This window comes from Palaemon carinicauda, chromosome 17 (assembly GCF_036898095.1).
Source record: "Palaemon carinicauda isolate YSFRI2023 chromosome 17, ASM3689809v2, whole genome shotgun sequence".
In the NCBI taxonomy this organism is placed as follows: Eukaryota; Metazoa; Arthropoda; class Malacostraca; order Decapoda; family Palaemonidae; genus Palaemon; species Palaemon carinicauda.
The window spans coordinates 101332165-101354664 of record NC_090741.1 but is presented as its reverse complement, the minus strand read 5'-3'; the positions used below and the strand labels follow the sequence as shown (position 1 = coordinate 101354664).

Genomic DNA, 22500 nt, shown 5'->3' with positions numbered 1-22500 from the left:
GTACTAGACTTTGGAAAAAGTCTCGAGGAGTACATAATAACTATGGATGACAAAATGACAAGCTTGTATAGTGGTCTCGCCCTATACAATATAAAGCAAAGTTTGTATAAGAGTCACCAATGTCAGTATGAATTTATGACACCTTCCCCAATGTGACTACTCTTATTAACTATTGGATAATGGTTGTATCTGCATAGGAACAAATTTTGCCTTTCTGCCACTATCCCGTTAGGGTACCACGTCAACCCTTCCAAGGAAGGGTTAGAGTGAGTGGACTTTTGCTTGAATCAGGGAACAGTCTTGGAAGACATACCATGATAAAAATATTCCTATTTTAATCTTAATGCTCAGTACATTACTAATAAAATGAGTGTGGGCGAATAAGATGCAGGGCTCACTATGAACTAGTTTATTAAAATTTAATAAATGTACATATCAGATCAACATTTATAAAATTTATGAAATGTGGATGATATGCGTTAAAGCATAAAGAAAAACAGTCAACAGAAAATATTGTTTCGTCTACTAGGAAAGAGATTTGCCACTTCAATTGAATTATTAATAATAATGATATAGTCTGTATACTGTTTATTTACACTAGCGTAAAAAACGTTTGGCTCAAGTGTCCGTATTATGCTATAGTTCACCGACGTCAATGGAACAGTTCGTAAGGACACTTTCGTGGCCTGTCGCTCAGCGTGTAGTAACATACAGTGACTACACACGCACCCTCTTAATTAATCGTCCCAAATTAATTACACAGTTCCTCTCAGATTTAAAACAGAAGGTTAAAGAATTCTACCTGCTGCTACCACAGATCTCTTAAGTTTCTCCACTTGCTTCGCATAGTGCATAAAGAACGCCTTGGATGACTACCAGCCCGTGTACAAACAAGGATGTTCAAAGTCCATATAATTAAAGAAATTTTATGGAAGAGGCAACTTTCCTCGGATCATGACTAACGGGTGTACTGTCTGGATCCGTTCTGCGAATAACACGGGTGAATTTCGCCCTTAGTTATAGATAACTTTGAACCCAGGGTTTCTCTTCTGAACAGCTGTCCTCCCATAAAGTCTGAAGTTCTATGAAGATAGACCTTTAGGCACTCCACTGGATATAGAGATGCATCTTCCTTCAGAGGACAGATTCTCTAGGGACCCCACCTGTTGGTGTGTAGCTTGTTCTTGGTAAGAAACATTGGGCCTGGAAATAGATTCAGTTCGCCCTCCAAGAACAGGACGTGGCCTTCCTCTCTAGAGAGAGCCACTATTTCACTAACTCTGGCCCCCAAAGCGAGTACAAACAGAAATATGACTTAAATTCAAGGCCTTCTAAGCGCATTCCTCATTGTTCATTATTTATACACAATGAAGAATCATATCTAATGACCATGCAAAGGGTCTTGGAGGCCTGAAGGGCTAAGCCCAGCATGGGCCTTTGTAGTTCATTAAGAACGTCGTTAGAAAGGTCGACCTGTAAGGCATATGGTATTTGACTTATCAAGGCAGGCTTGAACAATAGAACTGTGTTGGCTGCTAAACCTTGCTCATGAAGGTGAATGAAGAATGATAAATAGGAGTCTGTCGAGATTTCTTTTGGTTTCTTCGCCTTGACAAAGGATATCTATTCCTTCCCTGAAGCCTCATAATGTCTTCTGGTTTCCTCCAAAAGTCTAAACTGACTTTTAACACCGAATCTTTTTCTCATCGCTAAGGAGAGAAAATCATGAGATGTAGGTTCCGTGTTTTCTGTGATGGAGCAAAGACAGTCGACTTCTGTATTCACTGAGACAGGGATGGATCCGGTAGCTGTACGAGTTTTAGTCGTAGTTCCAATGCCAGAGGGAACCACACGCTATTTGGCCACTTGTGGGCCCCTATTGCTGCTTTTCCTTTGAAGGATCTCAGCTTATCGAAAACCTTCAAACGGAGGTTATACGGAGGGAACAGATAAATATTGGACAATCTGTTCCAGTCTAGGGACATAGCGTCCACTGCCTCCGCTAGCGGATCCTCTATGGGGACACGTAACAATCTATTTTCTTGTTGTCTTTCGTCGCAAAGAGGTCTATCTGCAACTCCGGGACTTGGCTTGAGATGAAGGAGAACGATCCTGCGTCAAGGGACCATTCTGACTCCATAGGTGTAAACCTGGATAGAGCATCCGCTGTTACATTGGGGAACCCTTAAATGTGAACTGCTGACAGGTGCCATTTCTTCCATTCCGCCAAACGGAATATGGCCAACATCACTTGGTTGATTTGATGTCACCTCGACCCTTGTTGATTCAGGCATCTCACTACCACCTCACTGTTTAGAACCAGTCTTATGTGGGTTGAGTGGTGAGGAGATACTTTCTAGTGTCAGAAGAACTGCCATGCTTCTAGAAAGTTGATGTGAAATGACTTGAAAAGATTGGACCAAGCTCCTTGGTCTCTCTTCTGATGAGAGTGACCTCCCCAGCCTTCCTTTGAGGCATCTGTGTGGATAGTTACTGACGGGGGAGGAGGTTGAAGAAGTATTGATCTCTTCAATTGCTTGGCATTGGACCACGGCTTGAGAAGCGTTTGTAGTCGAGTCGGTAGAGGTCTTATTAGATCTCTTCGCGCGTTTGATGCGTATTTTCTCCAGACTCCTGTTGCATCCTTTAGCTGTGCTCTTAGCACTGGGTCTGTTATCAAAGCAAACTGTAGAGACCCCAGCACTCTCTCCTGTTCGCGTCTTGATATCCGTTTGGATTTCAATAGTCTCTTGACAGATCCTGCTAATTCTTTCCTCTTCCCAGGAATGGAATATCGATGTGACTCCAAATTCCAGTGGATTCCCAACCACTGAAATTTTTGAGCTGGAGAAGGTCGAGACTTTTTGATGTTGATCTTGAATCCCAGATGTTCCAGGAACTGGATCACTATCTTAGAAGCTTGCATGCATTCTGTCCTGGATGCTGCCCACACCAGCCAGTCGTCCAAGTAGGCTACTACTTGGACCCCCTTTAGGCGTAATTGATGGACGGCTCCGTTCGCGAGCTTCTTGAAAATCCTTGGGGCTATGTTTAGCCCGAAAGGCATGGTTCTGAAGGCGTAAAGTTATCAATGTAACTTGAAGCCTAAGTAGGAGGAGAGGTGACGATTAATTGGAACATGCCAATAACCGTCAGACAAGTCTATAGAAACAGCATATGCCCTTTTGGGCATCAGGGTCCTTATGTGTTTAAGTGTGAGCATTCTGAACTTGTAGTTCACTATGAACTTGTTGAGTGTTGACAAGTCTAGAATGACTCTGAGTTTTTCTGAGTCCTTCTTTGGAACACAAAACAGCCTTCCTCGGAATTTGATGGACTTAACTTTCTTGATTACTCTTTTGTCTATGAGCTCTCGGACATATTCTTCCAGAACGGGGGTTGAGTGTTGGAAGAATTGAGGAAATTCAGGTGGAGGACTGCTCCAGCTCCAACCTAGTCCATTCTTTATTAGGCTGTGGGCCCAGGGATCGAAGGTCCAGCGATCCCTAAAAAGCTGTAGTCTCCCTCCTACTGGAAGTATCTCCCTTCTGCTGTTGTGGAGCTGAGGCCTTGCTTCCTTGACCGCATCCTCCCCTGGATCCCCTTCCTCTTAAGGGCGACTAGAAGAACCTCTGGTTGGAGGTTGTGTCACTATCTGAGGCACTGCGGTCACAGGAAGTTGTTGTTGTTGCTGTCGGTAGGGTTTAGCCGGCCGAGAGGATGGCCTAGGCCTATTTGTCTTCTTCTTGGGTTGGGGACCCTCATCTGGAGAAGACTTTCTCTTAAAATCTAAGCCCCACTTTTTGAGAAGGTTCCTATTCTCTGTGGTGGCCTTGTCTACTACCTCTTTAACCACTTCACTGGGAAAGAGGTCTTTACCCCAGATACGAGAGGATTTCAGTCTCCTCGGTTCGTGCCTCACCACAGCCGAGGCGAACACGAACTCTCTACAGGTTCTCCTAGCTTTAATAAAGCTATAGAGATCCTTCATAACTGTAGCCAGATGGGTTTTGGCCAGTACCATGAACATGTCCTGGTTCTTAGGGTCACTTGCTATCGTTTCTAATGTCGTTTACAACGACATCGATGCTGCAAGTCTTTCCTTCGTCTCTTGCTCTCTGCGCATGAGAACATCCGACAGTTTTGGAAGTTCCTCACCAAACTGACGTTCAGCAATATTAGCTCCAGCTTCCCGACTGAGAAGGTAAGGTGGACGTCCTTCCAGTCTTCTTTGCAAGGTCAGAGATAACGGCTTGCACTCCTCCAAGAAGGGGCATGGTTTCCCTGCCTCCACTGCCTTTAAGGCTGCCTTATATCCCTTTTCCATGAAGGGAAAGGCTCTGGTTGGAGAGGCCACAAAGGAGGGAAGCTTCTTAATCAAGGCTGGCACCTTTAAGTTCGTGAAGCCCCTCTCTTTCATGGAGCCCACTAGTAACGCCTGTGCTTTACTATGGTCAAGAACTATGACCTCCTTCGGCTCCGTCTCCTCCTTTGAGGCTGGCTCCTTCCTAAGACGGACATAGCAGTCCGGATAAGAATCTTTGTTTGGCCAAATTCCACTTTTTCCAGGGGAATTGCTCCCAACTTTTCTGGTATCACGATCTTCCCGGTTGTCATTGGCATGTGTTCGGCATACCTCCAAGGATTGGTGTCCGAGCACAAAGGAAGATCCTTCACGTTGAGTCGCTTCTGGGGCCCACGTGATGCTGCAAGTCTACGTATCTCCAGTTTCATTGCAGCTTCCTTCTCATCATTCTTTCTTTGAATCTGTTGAATCATCTCAACAATACAAGAAAGAGTCCTTCCCAGTTCATCTGGGATAGCAGACGATATAGAGGGAACAGATTCTGGGTCCGGAACCGAAGTAACCAACACCTCATCGATTTCTTCTTCTTTTACTTGAGGAGGGAGCCTGAGACAGCTCCTCCTCCTGACCTTCTCCTAGAAGGTCTTTCTCTGTAGAATCTGACACCTCCGACATCCTATCGTCCAACTGGATGTCTTGAAGGCGGCCGAGACTTCAGAATCTACCGGATTCTGGACAGTTGGTATCTCCACCTGAGGCTGAGGAATGACTGCATCAGCTGATGCTTTAGGGAAAAGAAATGCCCTCATCTTCTCATTTGGAAGGTAGGGGCCTGAGGTGTTTTTCTGTAAACCCCTCACCCAGGTTCGTAACTTATCCCTGGCAGCATCCCTTGACTCCGTCGACTTAGGATTGTCAAAAGCCTTGGTAATCAGGTTAGAACATACAGTACAAACCTGAGGGTCCCAATGACGGAGATCACCTCTGGACGCTGCGCATGCTGCGTGCCTCCTGCAAAGTTGATGTCCACAGAAGTTCCTACTGCGGACATTACAGAACACACTCCCGCACTTCGGATGGTCCTCCTGTAAAGAGAAGAAAAATCCATGAGTATCAAGTGAAGGCTTTCACTTATACTGAAACATTTAGCTTATATAGAAAAGCTATAAAAGAAAGAAGGAAAGACACATACTTGTATTTCCTGTCCAGTCAATTGTTGAAACCTCCCAAGATATTAAAACTAAGGTTAATTCTATTCTAGAATACCTTATGTAATTTCCTAAACGGAAATTTAAGGTGTAGTTCACACCTTGAGATAAAGTTTTAATATACGGGAAAGAAAGAATAGAGAAAGAACTTACTTTCTATATATTGTACGGTCTCAGCAAAAGGTTGTACAAGATAACACTAAGTATGCTGAAGAACTTTAGTATTATCAGAAACTCTGTACTGTAGTTTTACTAATGCAGTGTGTACTACACTACAAATATAGCAACTACTGTACATCGCATGCTGTTGTGCCGGCCGGCATCTACCCTTATATAGTTCAAAGATATACTACCTTTAACTAATAGGCGGCAGCCCACTGTTTCGCAACTGTGTGCTGGCAGGCAATTATTGCCAGTCGACCCGTCTGTCGGCCGCTAATTGTAGTGGCCAGCAGATTCGGGCTGTGTTTCCACTGCCAGCAGGCAAAGGTAATAATACCCATGCCCACCGGCAGTAGCCAAGAACCAGAGAACCTCCACCTGCCCGGCTGTCGGCTGTTAAGCCAGCAGCCGGGTTAGGGGTACAACACAATAGTCAGAGAAACAGTATGGATGAAAGGTTATAAGGCAGCATTGCCATACGACCTTCCATCTAGAAAGAGTGAACTTATGGAAGGGGAGAATGTAGCATTCAGGCTTCCAAAGAGTCCATAGCCTGCCGGGCTCTACCGGCAGACATGAAAGGGAGACCAAGGGATGTCTTGGGTTCACTCTGTAAAGAACAAAGGGTCTCTGCCGGCCGACATGTAATTGCCAGCCGGCAGAGAGCTGAGCCGGTCCTCCATCCTAACCTACACTAGGTACGGAAGTAGGACTGCGGCCAAAAGATAATAAAAGAAAGAGAGGTGGGGAAGGGATAAGGGTTCTATAAACTTCATTCTAACAAGAGACACACTCAGCAGTTAGGGAAGCTCATCCTAACCTAGAGTTGTCTATTAGGGAGGAAGACTGGCAATACTTGCCATCCTCCTCCCAACCGGAACAAAGTTAGGTGCAGTTATTTCGCCTGGCAACAGAAAAACTCCAGCCTGAGAAAAACAACACAGGACAGTCTGCCAGGCCACTAGAGGGAGGAATCATTTCTTACAGAATCCTTCGTACTTTGACTAGGGAAGCAAAGCTTCCTGTGTCCGCCCCTAAACTAGCAAAGGAGACTCATTCTCTATGCTAGGAAGAAGCAGACCACAGATAGAAACTCTGATGTTCTGCCATAACCCAAAAAACCAGTCACTCTGGTTATCAGGTCAGGACAGACATATCCTAGAATAGTTATACCTGAATTGTTATACAGATAGAACCACTAGGATTAAGCCAAAGGCTTACTCAGAGGGAGAGAGGGATTGAACTTAGCCGCCAGAGGAGAAAAGAACAATCGGGGATGTGCGAGAGTATACTATTGTACCTAGATTATTAGCCTTGGTAAGGTGAGAATCGATTACCTAATTCACCGAAACTCTTTCGTATACAATCTTGGAAAGAACATTCAACAATATCTTACATATATAAAATATTTGCCTAAAGCTTCAATAAAATAACACTCGGAAAAACTTATATCATGCATAAAAGTAATAGGGCCAGACGCCTAGGCTACTAAGCCTCGCGAAGGGCAAGATCGGTTACCTAAAACACCGAACTAAAAACTAATGGCATTATATAAGCATTATTAGAGGAGCTAAATAGCTAAATTATTAAAGCATAACAAACCGGGATCCTCGCTCTAGCTAACTAAATGACTCATAAATAGAGAGCGATAGCATCCAGGATGCCTCCGGTAGGCAACAGCTCTTGTTTACGTTAATATCACTTTTGATTTAATTCAAAACGACAAGAGATTACATTTATACATAGTAAAGATAATACTCAACTTTCCAGAGGCAGAAGAGGCCGGAGAAGTCATCAAAATGTTGTATTAAATCCAAAATAACGAGAGAACACAAGGGAAAATACCAAGTAGTAGAGCTACACGAAAAGGAATAAAGAGGGCGCTACCGGCTTCATCAGATACACACTGGAAACGGAATAGGAGAGATGCCTTATGAGCACCTCTCTTTTCATTCTCGTTTCAGATTCTTGTCACTGTAACCCTTCGAAGCGTTAATACTGTTCAGGGTGAAGATAGCTATGTGACGTGTCAAGAATACGTCCTCTGATATTATGCGATATCCCTGTGAGTTTATTTAGGGATATCTGCTCCAGGAGTTAGAATTCTGGATACCTTAAGGTAAAATTATCTGGGAATATCACTGTAGTCAAATATACCCTAGGAAGCTACCTTTTAGGAACTTCCATTAGGACGACATGGCCTGAGCCCAAAAAGGAGAGTTGAACAAGTACTGATTACAGTTTATAACTAATATCAATAATTAATCTCTCTCTCTCTCTCTCTCTCTCTCTCTCTCTCTCTCTCTCTCTCTCTCTCTCTCTCTCTCTCTCTCTCTTGCAGGATCTTAATGAAATGCTCACCCTCAACCATGTTCCAGAGAACATTGATCCTGGTGGCAATTTCAGCTGCCTTTGCATCAGTGATTCCGCCTTCAAGTAAGTAAACAAAGAAATTGTGCTGTGTCTCAGTTCTCTTTTTTTGAAGTTGTTTACGCTTTACTCATTTAGTTTATTATTATTATTATCATTATTATTATTATTATTATTATTATTATTATTATTATTATTATTATTATTATTATTATTATTATTATTATTATTATTATTATTATTGATGTTTAGATTATTAATATTACTAAAATATCATTTTTATTATTATTATTATTATTATTATTATTTTTCCTTTCAGTTTCACCGTGTCAGAAAATTACTAATGAACAACAAAGGGCGTTTATTCCTGTGGGTCCACACACGTTGCCCATTATCCCCGATGACAATTATATTCGTGATAATCTCAGGTTAGCTTTGAATAACAAATGAAGACGTTTTCGGTAACTTTTTAGAAAGAAAAAATATATTAAAAACATTCTGCGACATTCTATTACGATGTGAGCATTGTCATTTCTTCTAAGCTGAAGCTGATTTTCTTTTCTTTCAGTATCAACTTCGACTTCTTGAACCTGATATTTGCAGGCTTTTCCAAAGTTGACTGCACCTCCTTCAATGATCTTGGGCAACACGTGGTAAGGAAGTATTATAAAATCTTGGTACTTTGTTACCTAATTATGTGTTATGCTGAAGACAATGAAAAAAAAACAATTAATTCTTTGTGGTTCCTTTGATTTTTTGTATCATTTCTTTGACAAGAAGAAATAATTCATTTGTCTTCTTCCTATTTCTCATCTACTTCTAATTAATTAATACCACACAAGTTCTCTGTCTCTACGAATAATTCCTGATCTTTGTAGATAAAACTGAACCTAGCAGGACACAATTGGGAATTCAGTGCCAGTCTTGCCGAAATAGAAATTAATCCACCACAAAAAAAAATATTTCCAAAACTGACTTCACCGTATATTACCTGTCCTTCCTGTAGCATTGTTGAACAAAATTTTTGTCGAATTTCAACTTTAAGAGATAAGAGATTAGTGAATTGCCGAAAACAATGGTCTTATCTACTGTCAGTTCGTAGCTGCGTGACTATACTCTGGAGTTCAACTTCATATACGACTTTTACTCGCCGGATCCCTTCAATCTCTGCATTACCAGAGATTCTCTCCAAATGACTTTCCATGCCGAAGGAATCAGGGTAAGTGCTCGCTTCTCTCCTATTTAATTAAGTCTCCTATATGACCAACTCTTATCATTCAGTTTAGTCGTCACTTGCGTGATTATAAGAACTAAATACAATGCAGAAAATGTTGATCAAAATAAAACAATTATAAATGATAGACAGTCTCGTGAAATTGGTGTTATGCATGTGATTTCAACCACTGAATTCTATCCGTAGGTGGCTCAGGAGCTGAATTATCATCCAGAAGCAGTGGTAGAGGCTATAAATCATTACCTTCCTCGCTTTGCCAATGACATTACAACCAAACTCAACAATATACTTTGCCATGACATTCCTCCCGCAAGGACTGCGATTCCTATCCATACAACTGAAAACAGAAGAAGATATGCGAGGGCAAGGCCGGTGACTACGACGACTAGAAGGCCAAGGCCACCGACTGTGACTAGTGAGCCAAAGACTTCGAATCCTAAACCTAAAACTGAAAAGGGAGATAATTCTGTGGAGGCAAGAGGAAAATCTATGGGGGTAAGGCCACGCCCCTCTGCTATTGCACCGTTGATACTAATATTCATTTATGTTCAAAACATTAGCAACTGATAATCATATTTTCTTTTTCTGTGATTTTTTAGATTGAATTTAGAAAGCTTAATATTTTGCAATAACCATTTTCTTTATAAAGTATTAAACTTTTTTTTTTTTTTTTTTTAAATAACCAAACATTTTTGAAAGAAAAATAGAGAAATGTTCAGCAAAAAAAATTGGTCATATCAATGCTATCAAATAAAATAATTGGTCTATTTTGGTCTTCATATCCTGATGATTCTTAATAATGGGGGAAATTTGAAACTAAAATTGTACAACAAACTGTTTTATATAAATCTAAATACAGTGTTGGATAAATATCTTTAACGATATATATACAGTATATATATATGTATATATATATATATATATATATATATATATATATATATATATATATATATATATGTATTATAGCCACGAAAGGAAAAATGAGAAAGACTTGATTGGAGTTAGTACTTTCATCCACTCAGGACATTATCAAACATTGCTGAGTTTGATAATGTCCTGAGTGGATGAAAGTACTAACTCCAATCAAGTCTTTTTCATTTTTCCTTTCGTGGCTATAATACATTTTATATTCATCACGTGTCAGCTTTCGTGATTTCTACACACCCACACACACACACACACATATATATATATATATATATATATATATATATACATATATATATATAATATATATATATATATATATATATATATATATATATATATATATATATATATATATATATGAGTGTGTGTGTGTGTACTGTATAATATATGATAACGTCTCAGCGGAGTCCAGATATCGGAGAGAGCTTCTCCTCGGACAGATCGTCCTGCAGATAGTTTTCAGGATAACAGCAGAAATACTTTTACTTTTTTCAATTTATTGTTTGGTGTCGACACGTGTTTCAGATCACTTAGCGACCCTTCTTCAGGACTACATTGAATTTTGGAACTACACTTCAATCATGCGTGATAGATTAAAAGCTTCTCATGGAGACTAGGAAAGAAAGGACACCCGCCAGACCAGTTGACCTTTGCATGGAGTAACCTTCAACCTCAAGGGTAATCTATTCATTATGAGAGAGAGAGAGAGAGAGAGAGAGAGAGAGAGAGAGAGAGAGAGAGAGAGAGTATTTGAGCCAAGTAATTGGCTTTACAGAAGATTATACTATGTAATGAATGCAAAGAAAACTAAAGAGGCAAAACAAAATAAGAGAAGGAATACACATGAGTAAAAGGATTCCTCATCTATGGAACAGATATTGTCGTGAACACATATTAGATCCAAGAAAAAATCACATTAGTTGAAAAATATACCTTTAAACTTTGACTAGTCCTACCACACGATGTGGGAGCGAAGAGGAGAAAACGGCTCTGATGTTTAAAAGAAAACGATTACGTGTCTACATTAAGAAGAAGAAGAAGAAGAAGAGGAAGAAGAAGAAGAAGCAAATTATAAAGAAGAAGAACAAAAAGGTGTTGAGTCTCTCGTAGGTTGAGTACGGGCGGAGTCCAGCTTAGCTTTGAGGGAAGGATTTGGGAGGGTATCGTTCCATAATCTGTGGAAAGAAAACGGATTTGAAGGGGTAACTGCTTCATCCAGTTTACGGTCTGTAACTGCATTTGTAATGCACTAAAGTGTTTGTAAACTTTCTAGTAGTAGTAATAATAATAATAATAATAATAATAATAATAATAATAATAATAATAATAACTAGATAAGTGTAACTTGGGACAGATATAATGTTTGGAATTAGTAGTTTCCTTCATTAAATGTCGCTCACTATCATGCTATTTAATTTTTTCTATTTTTTCTTTTAGGAAGAGCTACAAGTCACCTGAACTAAAAACATTTTGATGTGTAGAATTTGAAGTAAAACACATATAATAAGGTAAAACAATTTAATTATATAAATCCACCCAATATATATATATATATATATATATATATATATATATATATATATATATATGTATATATATATATATATATATATATATATATATATATATATATATATATACGTATATATATATATGGTTAATGTCTAGGAGAGGGCCGCATGAAGATATCACTGATATTCAATTTATTTTTATTAGAATATGTAGGAATGTATGTAAATAATGGTATACCAGTGAGATAATTTAGTGAAAATCAATAATAGTCGAAATATCGACGATCAAACTCACGCTACTCTTGTCTTCCTCCCAGATTTTTCTAAGTCTGTTGTTATTGTTGACTGTGTCTTGTTTTTGCTCAAATGAGCCCTGTAACCACTATAATCCGCAGACAAACTAGTCCACTATGACGTCTTCACGTTTGGCCAATCACAGTGCGACAATACATTTTCTTACCCATCACAGTGTGACAATACATTTTCTTACCCAGCCATTTTATTTCGTTCCTAGACATGGAGGCCGTAGCAAGCACGTCATCTGATATTGCACGAGAAATTGAAATTCCCGTTTCTTGTGCCGACTGTTTCTTAAGTTACGGTGAATTTGTTTTAGCCTATTCGGGGAAAATCGAAAAACTTGAGGATTTGTGCCAGACACACAATTTAATTTTACAAAATAAAAATTGTCCGCATTGTCACGAAGTGTGTAGGGTTGATTACAAGAAACATAGTTTTAGGTGTGATAAGTCTTACATTACGAAAGGACGTAGACATAAGCGTTGTTCATATAAAGTGTCGGTGTTTGTGGGTACCTGGTTTTCAAAAGGAAAGCTGGACATTGAAACTAATTTAAAATTTATAGTTTTGTGGGTTCAAAACTGGTTTTGCTACGAAGTGGCCATTTCTGAATTGAAATTAAATAAAGGTACTGTATGCGATTGGCCTTCATTTTGCAGGGAAGTTGTAATTAATTGGGTATTTCGGCGCAGCAAGAAAATTGGCGGCAACAATTGTACAGTAGAAATTGACGAGTCCAAATTCGGCAAACGGAAATATAATGTTGGCCGAGTAATAGACGGCCAGTGGGTATTTGGTGGTATTTGCCGAGAATCACGAGAGTTTTTTCTGGTCCCCGTGGAAACCCGGGATCGTGACACCCTGCTCTCGCTGATTAAGGAGAGGATCGAGCCAGGCACAACCATAATTTCGGACTGTTGGCGAGCTTATAACTGTCTGGCAGAGGAAGGTTTTAAGCATTTGACTGTTAACCACAGCCTTCACTTTGTTGATCCCCAGACACAGGCTCATACCAATACTGTGGAGAGGAAGTGGCGGGACGTGAAGAATTTAGTGCCGAAATATGGTAGGAGGAAAAAACACTTCGTCGGGTACCTGGCCACTTCCTACTTCAAGTTGCATGTCAGGGAACCATCGCAACGGCTCCACGTTTTCCTCAAAGCAGCAGCACATCTTTACCAACCAACAGTTTAAGGTAAGCTTCATTGATTTATAGAGTATATTATAATGGTGATAGTATAACAATGTATACAGCAGTACCATCACTTTGGAATTGGTTTGGTGGATGTGTTAGGTAGTGGCCGTAAGGGGGGGTCGCAGGGGGGGGGGGCAGAGCCCCCCCCCCCCGGTAGGCCTAGGTAGGGGTACAGGGCCCCCATGGTAGGGTAGGTGGTTGTATTAGGTTCGGTAGTGCCCAGAAAAATTACTTTTTTCCTCCTCCCCCCTCCCAAAAACCCCGCTTCCCACTGGGGTCCCCCATAATTGTAGTAGTAGGTTTATGCTTACATTTTATGTGTAAGAGTTAAGTCTTAGTTTATTTTTTATTCATTTCCTCATGTTTCTATGCGATGTGCAACAATAATCTGGTTGTTTTTTGCCGTTTTTCGTCGTTAATACTTGAAAAACGGGTGCGGCCTTCTCCTAGACATTTACCATATACAGTATATATATATATATATATATATATATATATATATATATATATATATATATATATATATATATACATATATATATATATATATATATATATATATATATATATATATATATATATATTGTGAAGAATTTTCTTCACTACTCTTCTTTCATTTGTATTTTTGACTCTCTCCTAATAATACTGTAGCTACCCCTTAGTTGCTCTCTCCTACGTTAAGTTTTCTTTATCGAAACATTGCGAGGACTATTTTAAATCCTCTAAATCTGTTGACAATAGCGCATGCCGTGCTCGTGACGTCACGGCATAGATATGCACAGCCTTACCGGTGGCTGCGGGTGAGCCCTCCCGACCTTATGGTTGGCCCCATTCATTCAGAAGCCGTCGTGACCAACTGACCTGCTTGTCAGTTAATCTGTGCACCTGTGGCTCAGCCAACCGCCCTTTCCCAAACCTCGACTCACAGAGGAGTCCTGCTGGTCGCAGAGATAGAGAAGGAGAAGAGCCTGGTAAACCATTAGGGCCAAAAGTGAAAATTCATGGGGTGAGCCAGTCAAGAGTGTAAAGTGCAACCAGGTCAACAGCCATTGAAGGGCAAAGGACAGTATTCCAAGGAGTGCAGGTAACAAAAGTGGCCACTTAGTTTTCCCCCATTTTTCAGTTTAGACTAATTTTAACTTGAGTAGGGTATCTGGCTATTACATATTTCGGACTGTGTGTGGTGGGATTGTGTGTATATATTTCTTCGATATCATTTTTACTTTTGATACTAGCACAGTCTCTGGGTCACATGGGCCACGTGTCCAGCCCAATTTCATTTATTGACTATGGAAGAAGACCACGTGTCTAAGCAACCATTTTATTATTTTGAATTGCTATTGATTACATCACATTTTGTTGGTTCAGATGTCCATTTATTTTAATGTAAATTTGTGAAATGAATCAAGATTAGGTTTATTAAACCTCCTTCGTATTTTTACTCCCTCATTTATTTCAATGTGCCTATTATGAACATTTGATCACGGGACAGAATACCAGATATTTGAAAGGAGTAAGCCTAAGTAAGTCTATAAGTGGTTTCAGCGAGGTACTTTGTATTAATATATCAGCTTCGAAGGTAAAGATCCATATCTTTATACTTTTAAACTTTACTTTCCATCACTGCTCCCATTTTTTTTATTGTCTCTAATTACATTAACGTAAGATACCTGTCCAGCAACTCACTGGGGTCACAGGGACGGAACAGAAACAGAGCCTGAGAGTGCAAGATGACTATAGACCGGACAAAGCTAGAGTAGGCCATCACATTACTTTTATTTTCCCGTGTGGAGTTCTCCGGCCTCTGGACAGTAAAATTTCCCCCTTTAGTATTTAAGGGTGATGGTTAGTAAACTGCAGCGGTAAAGTTATTAGCAAGGTGTTTGTGCCCCAAGTGTAAGTGCCCATTATCCTCCCCTGATGATCTTTGTGTAACTGACGTAGGGAGACTTTCCTGGACTAAGTTCCCACTCAAACATTTAATTAAATAAAAAAATAAATTCTCCACATATACCTAATAAACGTAAATAAAACAAAGGCCAACGATACATCAATGAGAATGACTGAAATTAAACAATGAAGAGAAACACGAGCTTAAAAAAGTAGATTTATCATATATATATATATATATATATATATATATATATATATATATATATATATATATATATATATATATATATATATATATATGACCCGATCTGGGTCGTATTGGGGTTCAATCAATTTAGGAAAACACAAATGGAGGGGGGTTTCATGCACAAATAATAGCCGAGTTGATCATTTTACACAGACTATATTCTCTCAAGTTTACAAGGGTGCCCTTAATTATGATTACGTTACGTTTTAAATTATCCACTATATTGAACATTTTAATAGGATGTGTCAAGAAGACACTATATATCTTAGATATTTCCTCTGTTATTTAATTCTTTATGAATTTTTTAGTTCAAAATGGGGGGGGGGGAGGTCATAGCAAATGGCTGATCGGGAAACACATGTAGGTGTCTTTCCTTTTATAGCTTACCCTATCCAAACTAAATGTAATAACTGATGTTATGCTGAAATCTGAAGATTTCACAGAAAACTCATTTGCTTTTCTTTTATTTACAGGAGGAGCATCCCGAGTGTGGGAACAACTTTTGTAGGGTCCGCAGCAAGGACTTCTACGGACATGGCGTGTGTAGGTCTCACGCCCGCTGTTCCATCACTAAAAGGGTTCTCAAGTACTGGGACCCGGAGGTATGTACCGTGTGTGAGAATTTGGTAAAGGAAGCTTTTGTTGAACAAAAGTCTGCTGAATCTAGGGATGCAGCTAGGGCTACGCTGTGTAAGTGGGTAAGAGGTTTTCAAAAGAACACTTCGGGCCCATACCTTCCTAATGCTAGGATGAGGGACTGTCTCTTCCCCGGAGCTCGTGATGATTCCATCATTCCCAAGACAAAACCTCCAATCCCTTTGGTGCAGATTCAGGTTCAGAAGCCTAGAGAACCTGATGTTGCGGATACTCTGGAGGGTATCCATCTGGACGACAATATGTCTGTCGTCTCTGAGGAGACTGAGAAGAATCTCCTCGTGGAACAGTTGGATCAGGAGGCGGTTGTCCCTCCTGCTAGTGATGTGGAGAACGTCGAAGTGGCTTCGGTTTCTTCGGCTGCGGTGGCTGATCCAGCACCTTCAACCTCCTCGCAACCGCCTCATTTGGAGACGATTACTAGTACTCTTCAGTCCTTAATGTCCATGGTATATGACTTGCAGAAGAAGTCTACCGAGAAAGAGTCTACTTTCCGGACAGAGATTGAGCAGTTAGTTTCTTCGCGCCTAACCCCGAAGAAGCTAAACGTTAAGGACCTTCCTGTGTTCTCCGACGTTAACCCGTGGAGGTATGCGGAGCACATGCCTATGTCAGCAGGCAAGATCTTCCTCTCGGAGAAACTGGGTACTGTTCCAGTGGAGGAAGTTGAGTTTTGGCCCAGCAGAGGGGTCTACCCCGACTGTTATGTCCGACTCAAAAATGAACCGGCAGCTAAAGAAGAGATGGAGCCCAAAGAAGTAATTGTCTTTGAGCTCGCTAAAGCGCAAGCGATGATTACGTCAAAGCTAAAAGAGAGGGCATTCACTAGCTCAAAAGTGCCGGCATTGAGCAAGAAATACCCATCGTTCATTGCTGACCCTCAACATGCTTTTCCCTTTATGGCTAAAGGGTTTAAAGTGGCCCTAAAGGCTGCGAGGGCAGGAAATCCCTGTCCCACGCTAGAAGAAAGCAAGCCTTTCTCCCTTGTTTTTCCTTCAGACGATAAAGACTGGAACGACGTTCATGTTACCTTCTCAGTCGGGAAGCTGGAGGCCGATATCACTGGACGGCAGTTCAACGAGGACCTCCCAAAGCTGTCAGAGTTTCTCTTAAAAAGAGAACATGAGACTAAAGAATGCCTGGCTGCGTCTATGTCTCTTCAAACAGGGCTAGAGACGATGGCTAGCATTCCTGATACCCCAGACATGTACTGTACAATGGTAATTTCCATGAAACTTCCCTCCGGTTTCTGAGTACGGATAACTACAACTATTACATGTTTGTATAGGAAGTTCCATAATAGCGCACGAAAGGAGGAGAATACGAACAAAGGCTTAACACGGACAATGGTTTTACAGGGAGAAGGCTTTGGGAAGGGACGGATGCGAGCACTCGAAGAGATAAGAAAAGGGGAAGGGGAAATATTAAGCCCCCTGTGGAAACTTTCCATACGTATAGATACGTGATTGGTTAACGGAAACAGAACGGAGTCTACAAAGTAAGCTTGAATGAACTTGCATGCGAAACTTGTTCAGAAACAGTATTTACATGACAACTGGGTGTGATATAAAGTAATAACAATAGGTATGAAGGAAAAAAATAGTAAGTTAAAATGAAGAGGATAATAAATTGATATGTTGTAATCAAGGAGAAAACGGTTGAAAGGTTATCGAAACAAAGAGAAATATACAAGTGGGTATTACTCAACGAATAAATAACAACGTTATTAGAGGGGTAAAGACTCGTAGTATACTTGAATAACTAAGATAGAAAATAACATGACAACGTGGGTATTGCATAAACATGAGGTATTAGAAGAATGGCTGGGATAAAACGAAATATGCCCTTATAGGTACTGCATAAAAGAATGGTATATACGGTCTTAGAAGGGTCAGATCACGGAGAACACTTGAATGTCGTGCGTAAAAATGAGGAGGGTTCATAAGAAAATGAGTAATTCTTGCATAAAACGTAATATGTGCATATGGGTATTAAAAAAAAAAAAAAAAAAAAAAAATGAAGATACATGCGGTATAAGAAGGGTGAGGTCAAGTAGAATACTTGAATGTCGCGGGTATAAGTACTTGAATGACGTGGGGGAAAATGGTGAGAGGTTATAAGGAAAGAAGTAATCCTATTAGTAAAAATTAAGGATTGCGGGGTTTATGCGCAGATCTAAAACTGGTGTGTACTTACGAACGAACGGGAGCGAATACAACCGACCCCTAGAATTACAGCGAATAAATAAGAATATAGGTTAGTATAGGATATAGATAATTTGTGCAGTTTTCCATGGATTTATTATACGTCCAAGAACATAGCGTATAGAGAAGAAAAGGTTTGTTTTACCATTATATACCATTTCCCCAGTATGTTTTCCCCCACCCAAAACCCCGAGTTTCCGCTGGGGATCCTCCATTATCGGTGGATACATATATATATATATATATATATATATATATATATATATATATATATATATATATATATATATATATATATATATATTATATTAAGTATTTATTTGCGACAAAAATAAGTGTCATTTTCGAAGGAAACAGGCGTTTTTCTATAGGAAAAAGTTGGTTTTTACTAGGATAGGTTACAGTAATACCGAAATAATGACCCATGGGGTTTGCAAGCGCAGCTTAACATGTACCGCTTGCCAGAACATAGGAGAAGTAATGTAATGTTGTTTCCCGAGCTAAAACCCATTAGAAGTTTTTAAAACATAGCTACTGTTGCTTATATGAAAGTAAAAAATATCCCCGAAATAATGACCACGGGGTTTGCAAGCATAGGTAAACATGTACCACTTGCCAGAACATAGGAGCAGTGATGTAATGTTAATTTTGCAAGCGCAACCAGACACGGCGGAAAGAAAAAAAAACCTTTGTACTGTAGCCGAGTTCGAGCCCTAATAATGTTCGGTATTGTCCACTAATATTATCACCCAGGCAGGGCTGCCGTTGTTCATTGCATGTGTACTATCAATCACTTTCTAATCTTATAACCTTTACGTTATTTATTTCCTGTACGTTCCTTTACGATTTTTGGTCACACCTGCTCCATAAGACCCATTGAACACGATGCCTTAGGATCTAAAAACTGTATTTATAAGTATTATACAAAATTTCAGTTACAAGACAATGATCACTGGTTTATCCAAACTAAAATTCAAAGCAAGGAAAACTCTAGTCTGTAAAGGTCTAGCATCCCTGCCTGCCACCCTGCCTGACATTAACCTTACAACTCGGCCTAAGAAACATAAGCCAAAACAAATATATTTTGCCAAATAGAATATGTGGGAGGAATTTGTCTTCTCTTCCGCATTATTCTGACTGCTAAACAATGAACTGCAAGCTGTCCATTGCCCTTTAGACTTACTCTATGACGAAACTCCTGCAAATGGTGTAAGTAGAGCTGTGATACAAAGATGAACTAAATGTTTTTTTTTCTTGTCCTTCATTTTGACAACTTTCCACTATCCATTGTCTAAGTTTGGTAACACCTACTGTTGCTTACAGATCTTCTCCAAAGTGAAGTTGGCTATGCAACATGCTCTCTGACCGCCAATTCAATTAATTTTTTAGTTGTCTCTCATCTATTGATCCAGGCAGAGTTATTACATCACGAATATCAGGATCAGCCATCGCCTAATTAAAATGCATATTGTCACTTTAATGTTTTCATTTCTTACCCAGGTATGTAGGCTATTCAAGAGTCTCATCTGGTTCACGCTCTGACAGGGTAACCCGCCCCATCTAATATCAGAATAGAGGTTTAGTCGCTTCGTACACTAACGCACATGAGTCCCAGTGGTGAAGACTTATCCAGTTCAATTACTAAGACTTAACAAAAAACACTCATCAAAATTTTTATGTAAAGGCTAGAATTATGAGATGTCACTTTACTTTAAGCACAAGCGTATTATTCTAGTCAACAGCAGTTACCTTTTAAAATTCAATCCTTGGGGTTCTCCTTAATTGAGACTTAAAAATCAATCCAAATCATAGTAAACTGTTATCTAATTTATTACCACTTTGGATATTCTGGCTGAATTTATTTAATTGTTACCTTATTCTAATTTATGGTTCACATGTTTGATCTTTGGTCCTCCGCCAGAGAACACGGGACTACAGGAAAGAAAACCAACTTTCAGTGGACCAAAGAGGACTGGATTGCAGATTTCATTTTTGTGACTCAGAAACCTGACGTTTATTGGTCGCTCCTCCCTCTATCCAGGAACTCTTTGGTTACTGCCCACCAAAGAGAATATGCGTGTGTTTCTGCATGCACATTATTTCAATCATCTAATTAATCATTAATTCAACAGGTCTTTGCTATGGCGTGGCTTGCTTTGCAAGCAATTTAACAATATCATCTTGCTCCTCTATTGTGGCTAGTGGTATGTGTTGCACCATGTACATAAGTTGTGTCGGCGAGCAAACCTGTCCTCATCATTCTCTCTTGAAATTTGCCTCTGCTTTCGTACAAAGGCAGTACATAAAGCTATATCGTGGCAGTCATTGTGCATCGGACACAAAGGTTCCTGGGTAGTAGGTGAAGCGTCAGAATTCTAGGTCACAATTTTGAAATACTGCAACCAGGTTTAGGTATATTGAACTGTGGCTGCTAGTGCCATTAGACTTCACCTCCAGGCTCCCTTGGATCCAGTCGTTTCTTGATACTGCTGACTTATATCACATCATCATCTTGTTTATTCTTCATTCGATGTTATGCCTCGTACCAAGAGTTACCTCTCCCTTGGACTACAAGAGCCCTTGTCATGTCGACCACGCATAATTTTTCATCCCCTTCATTCAAGATTTTCTCTTTTGAAATCATGCTCTGGAAAATACCCCTCTGGCAGGCAGTCAACGCAAGAGCCCGTGTCTCATAAAAGGTGGTGGCAATCTTAATGCACGCACACATGCCGTTAAGATTTATTTCAATAGAAAAAACAAATTGGCAAACTTCAATCAAGAGAATGGTAGTATAAAATTTAAAAAAAAATTCTTATTTGGTAAGATTATATAGATTTTTTAACACTGAAACTGAGCTTTAATATTAGGAAAAGTACAAGTAATGAAATCAACCAAACTATAAATGAAGATGAGACTGACCAGAGGAAGCAAAAAACAGAACGCCCAGCATACAACCAATACAACACATAATACAACTTAGTTACAAGAAAGCCCCTTTCTGACATTCCTTCCTCATCTAGGCTTGGGAGAATAACAAAACATTGAACAAGGGAATTCATCAATTCATTTAAAGTAAAGGGATACTTAAATCATTTGTACATGTGGGTACATGCAGCGATATGCTGCTTGTCCTGATCTTCATCAACAGGAGATCCACAGAATGCTGAGGCTGCAAAAATCCTCGTTGAAAATAACGGTTTGGTTGAGATGTCAATGACGTTGATCAGTTTCCTTTTCTCGATTCCTCAGTAGACGGACTTACTTACTTTATTCTACTTTAAGTGCTGCTTTCCTGATTCTATACTTCCAAGGGAATCCTACTCTTTAGTAACACATGTTATCGTATAAATTCCAATGTATTTAGCATTTCACACAGCCTATTGCTGGTTTATTATCAAATCCGCATTATCAAATCACTTAAAAAACAAGAAAGTCTTCAGTTTTCTCTTGAAAGCCTTAGTCTCTTGTCTTTCGGTACTTAGTTCTGTAAATTGTAGAGGAAATGCAGATACTACTACATAACGTATTAAAAAGATTTGTAAGCCAAGAAAGTCTCTGTTTTGGCAGATAATTTCCAATTACTTGAAGGTTTGTTGGTGTTGTAAATTGCTCATGTTACCACCAGAGCCGCTGATTGCAACCTGTGGTTGATGGGGGACTCAAACAGGATGCTAATTATAATAAAAGGCATTTTGCTTCAATATTTTTATTGTACTTTCATATCATTAAAAAAACTAATAAAATATTTTTAGCATAATGCATAAGCAGAATCTTTCCAACTTAGCGCGTAATTAGTATTTCTAATATGGATAATCCACATTTGACGAACTACTGTTCTAATGACTATAAACGATTTCGGTTAAAAAGTGAAATAGATTACAATGACTAAAGACCTGAAGATGTTGTACTGAACATGTGTATCTGTATCAACAAACATGGATATTTATGCGCAGAGAGAGAGAGAGAGAGAGAGAGAGAGAGAGAGAGAGAGAGAGAGAGAGAGAGAGAGAGAATCATTTTACATAATTCTGGCTCTAGTAAAATATAGGTAATCTCAGAAGAGGTTGTAACATCAAACATGAGATTTCTGGAAGAAATTGCAATGTCACTCTTGCCTCTTGTTGCTGAGCCTGGTCCATTAAGTACTTTGAACTTTGAACTTTACAATAAAGATACGAACCTGGTTTGATAATTCGTGTTGATAATGAATTGGACTTTGGTTCAAGATAAATAAAGCTCGGGACGCACCATCAATAAGAACACTCACTCTCTCTAACACA

The 22500-nt window shown here is 39.5% G+C and overlaps 1 protein-coding gene and 1 long non-coding RNA gene across 2 annotated transcripts in view; both read left to right on the top strand.

Annotated features, from left to right (window-relative positions):
- The window catches only part of LOC137656144 (uncharacterized), a 9571-nt gene extending 1100 nt beyond the window's left edge, over positions 1–8471 (top strand). The window contains exons 2-3 of the long non-coding RNA XR_011046960.1: positions 8018–8112; positions 8366–8471. This is a non-coding gene — a long non-coding RNA (uncharacterized lncRNA). The remainder of the gene's footprint in view (positions 1–8017; positions 8113–8365) is intronic.
- A 3769-nt stretch (positions 8472–12240) lies between these two features.
- Positions 12241–13218, top strand: LOC137656480 (uncharacterized). The gene has a single exon (XM_068390655.1). It carries the CDS (start codon positions 12241–12243, stop codon positions 13216–13218), a length of 978 nt encoding a protein of 325 aa, XP_068246756.1.
- The last annotated feature ends 9282 nt before the right edge of the window (positions 13219–22500 follow it).

What these genes read in the sequence shown, in the direction of transcription:
- LOC137656480 (XM_068390655.1), top strand. Translation starts at nt 12,241, where the DNA reads ATGGAGGCCGTAGCAAGCACGTCATCTGATATTGCACGAGAAATTGAA.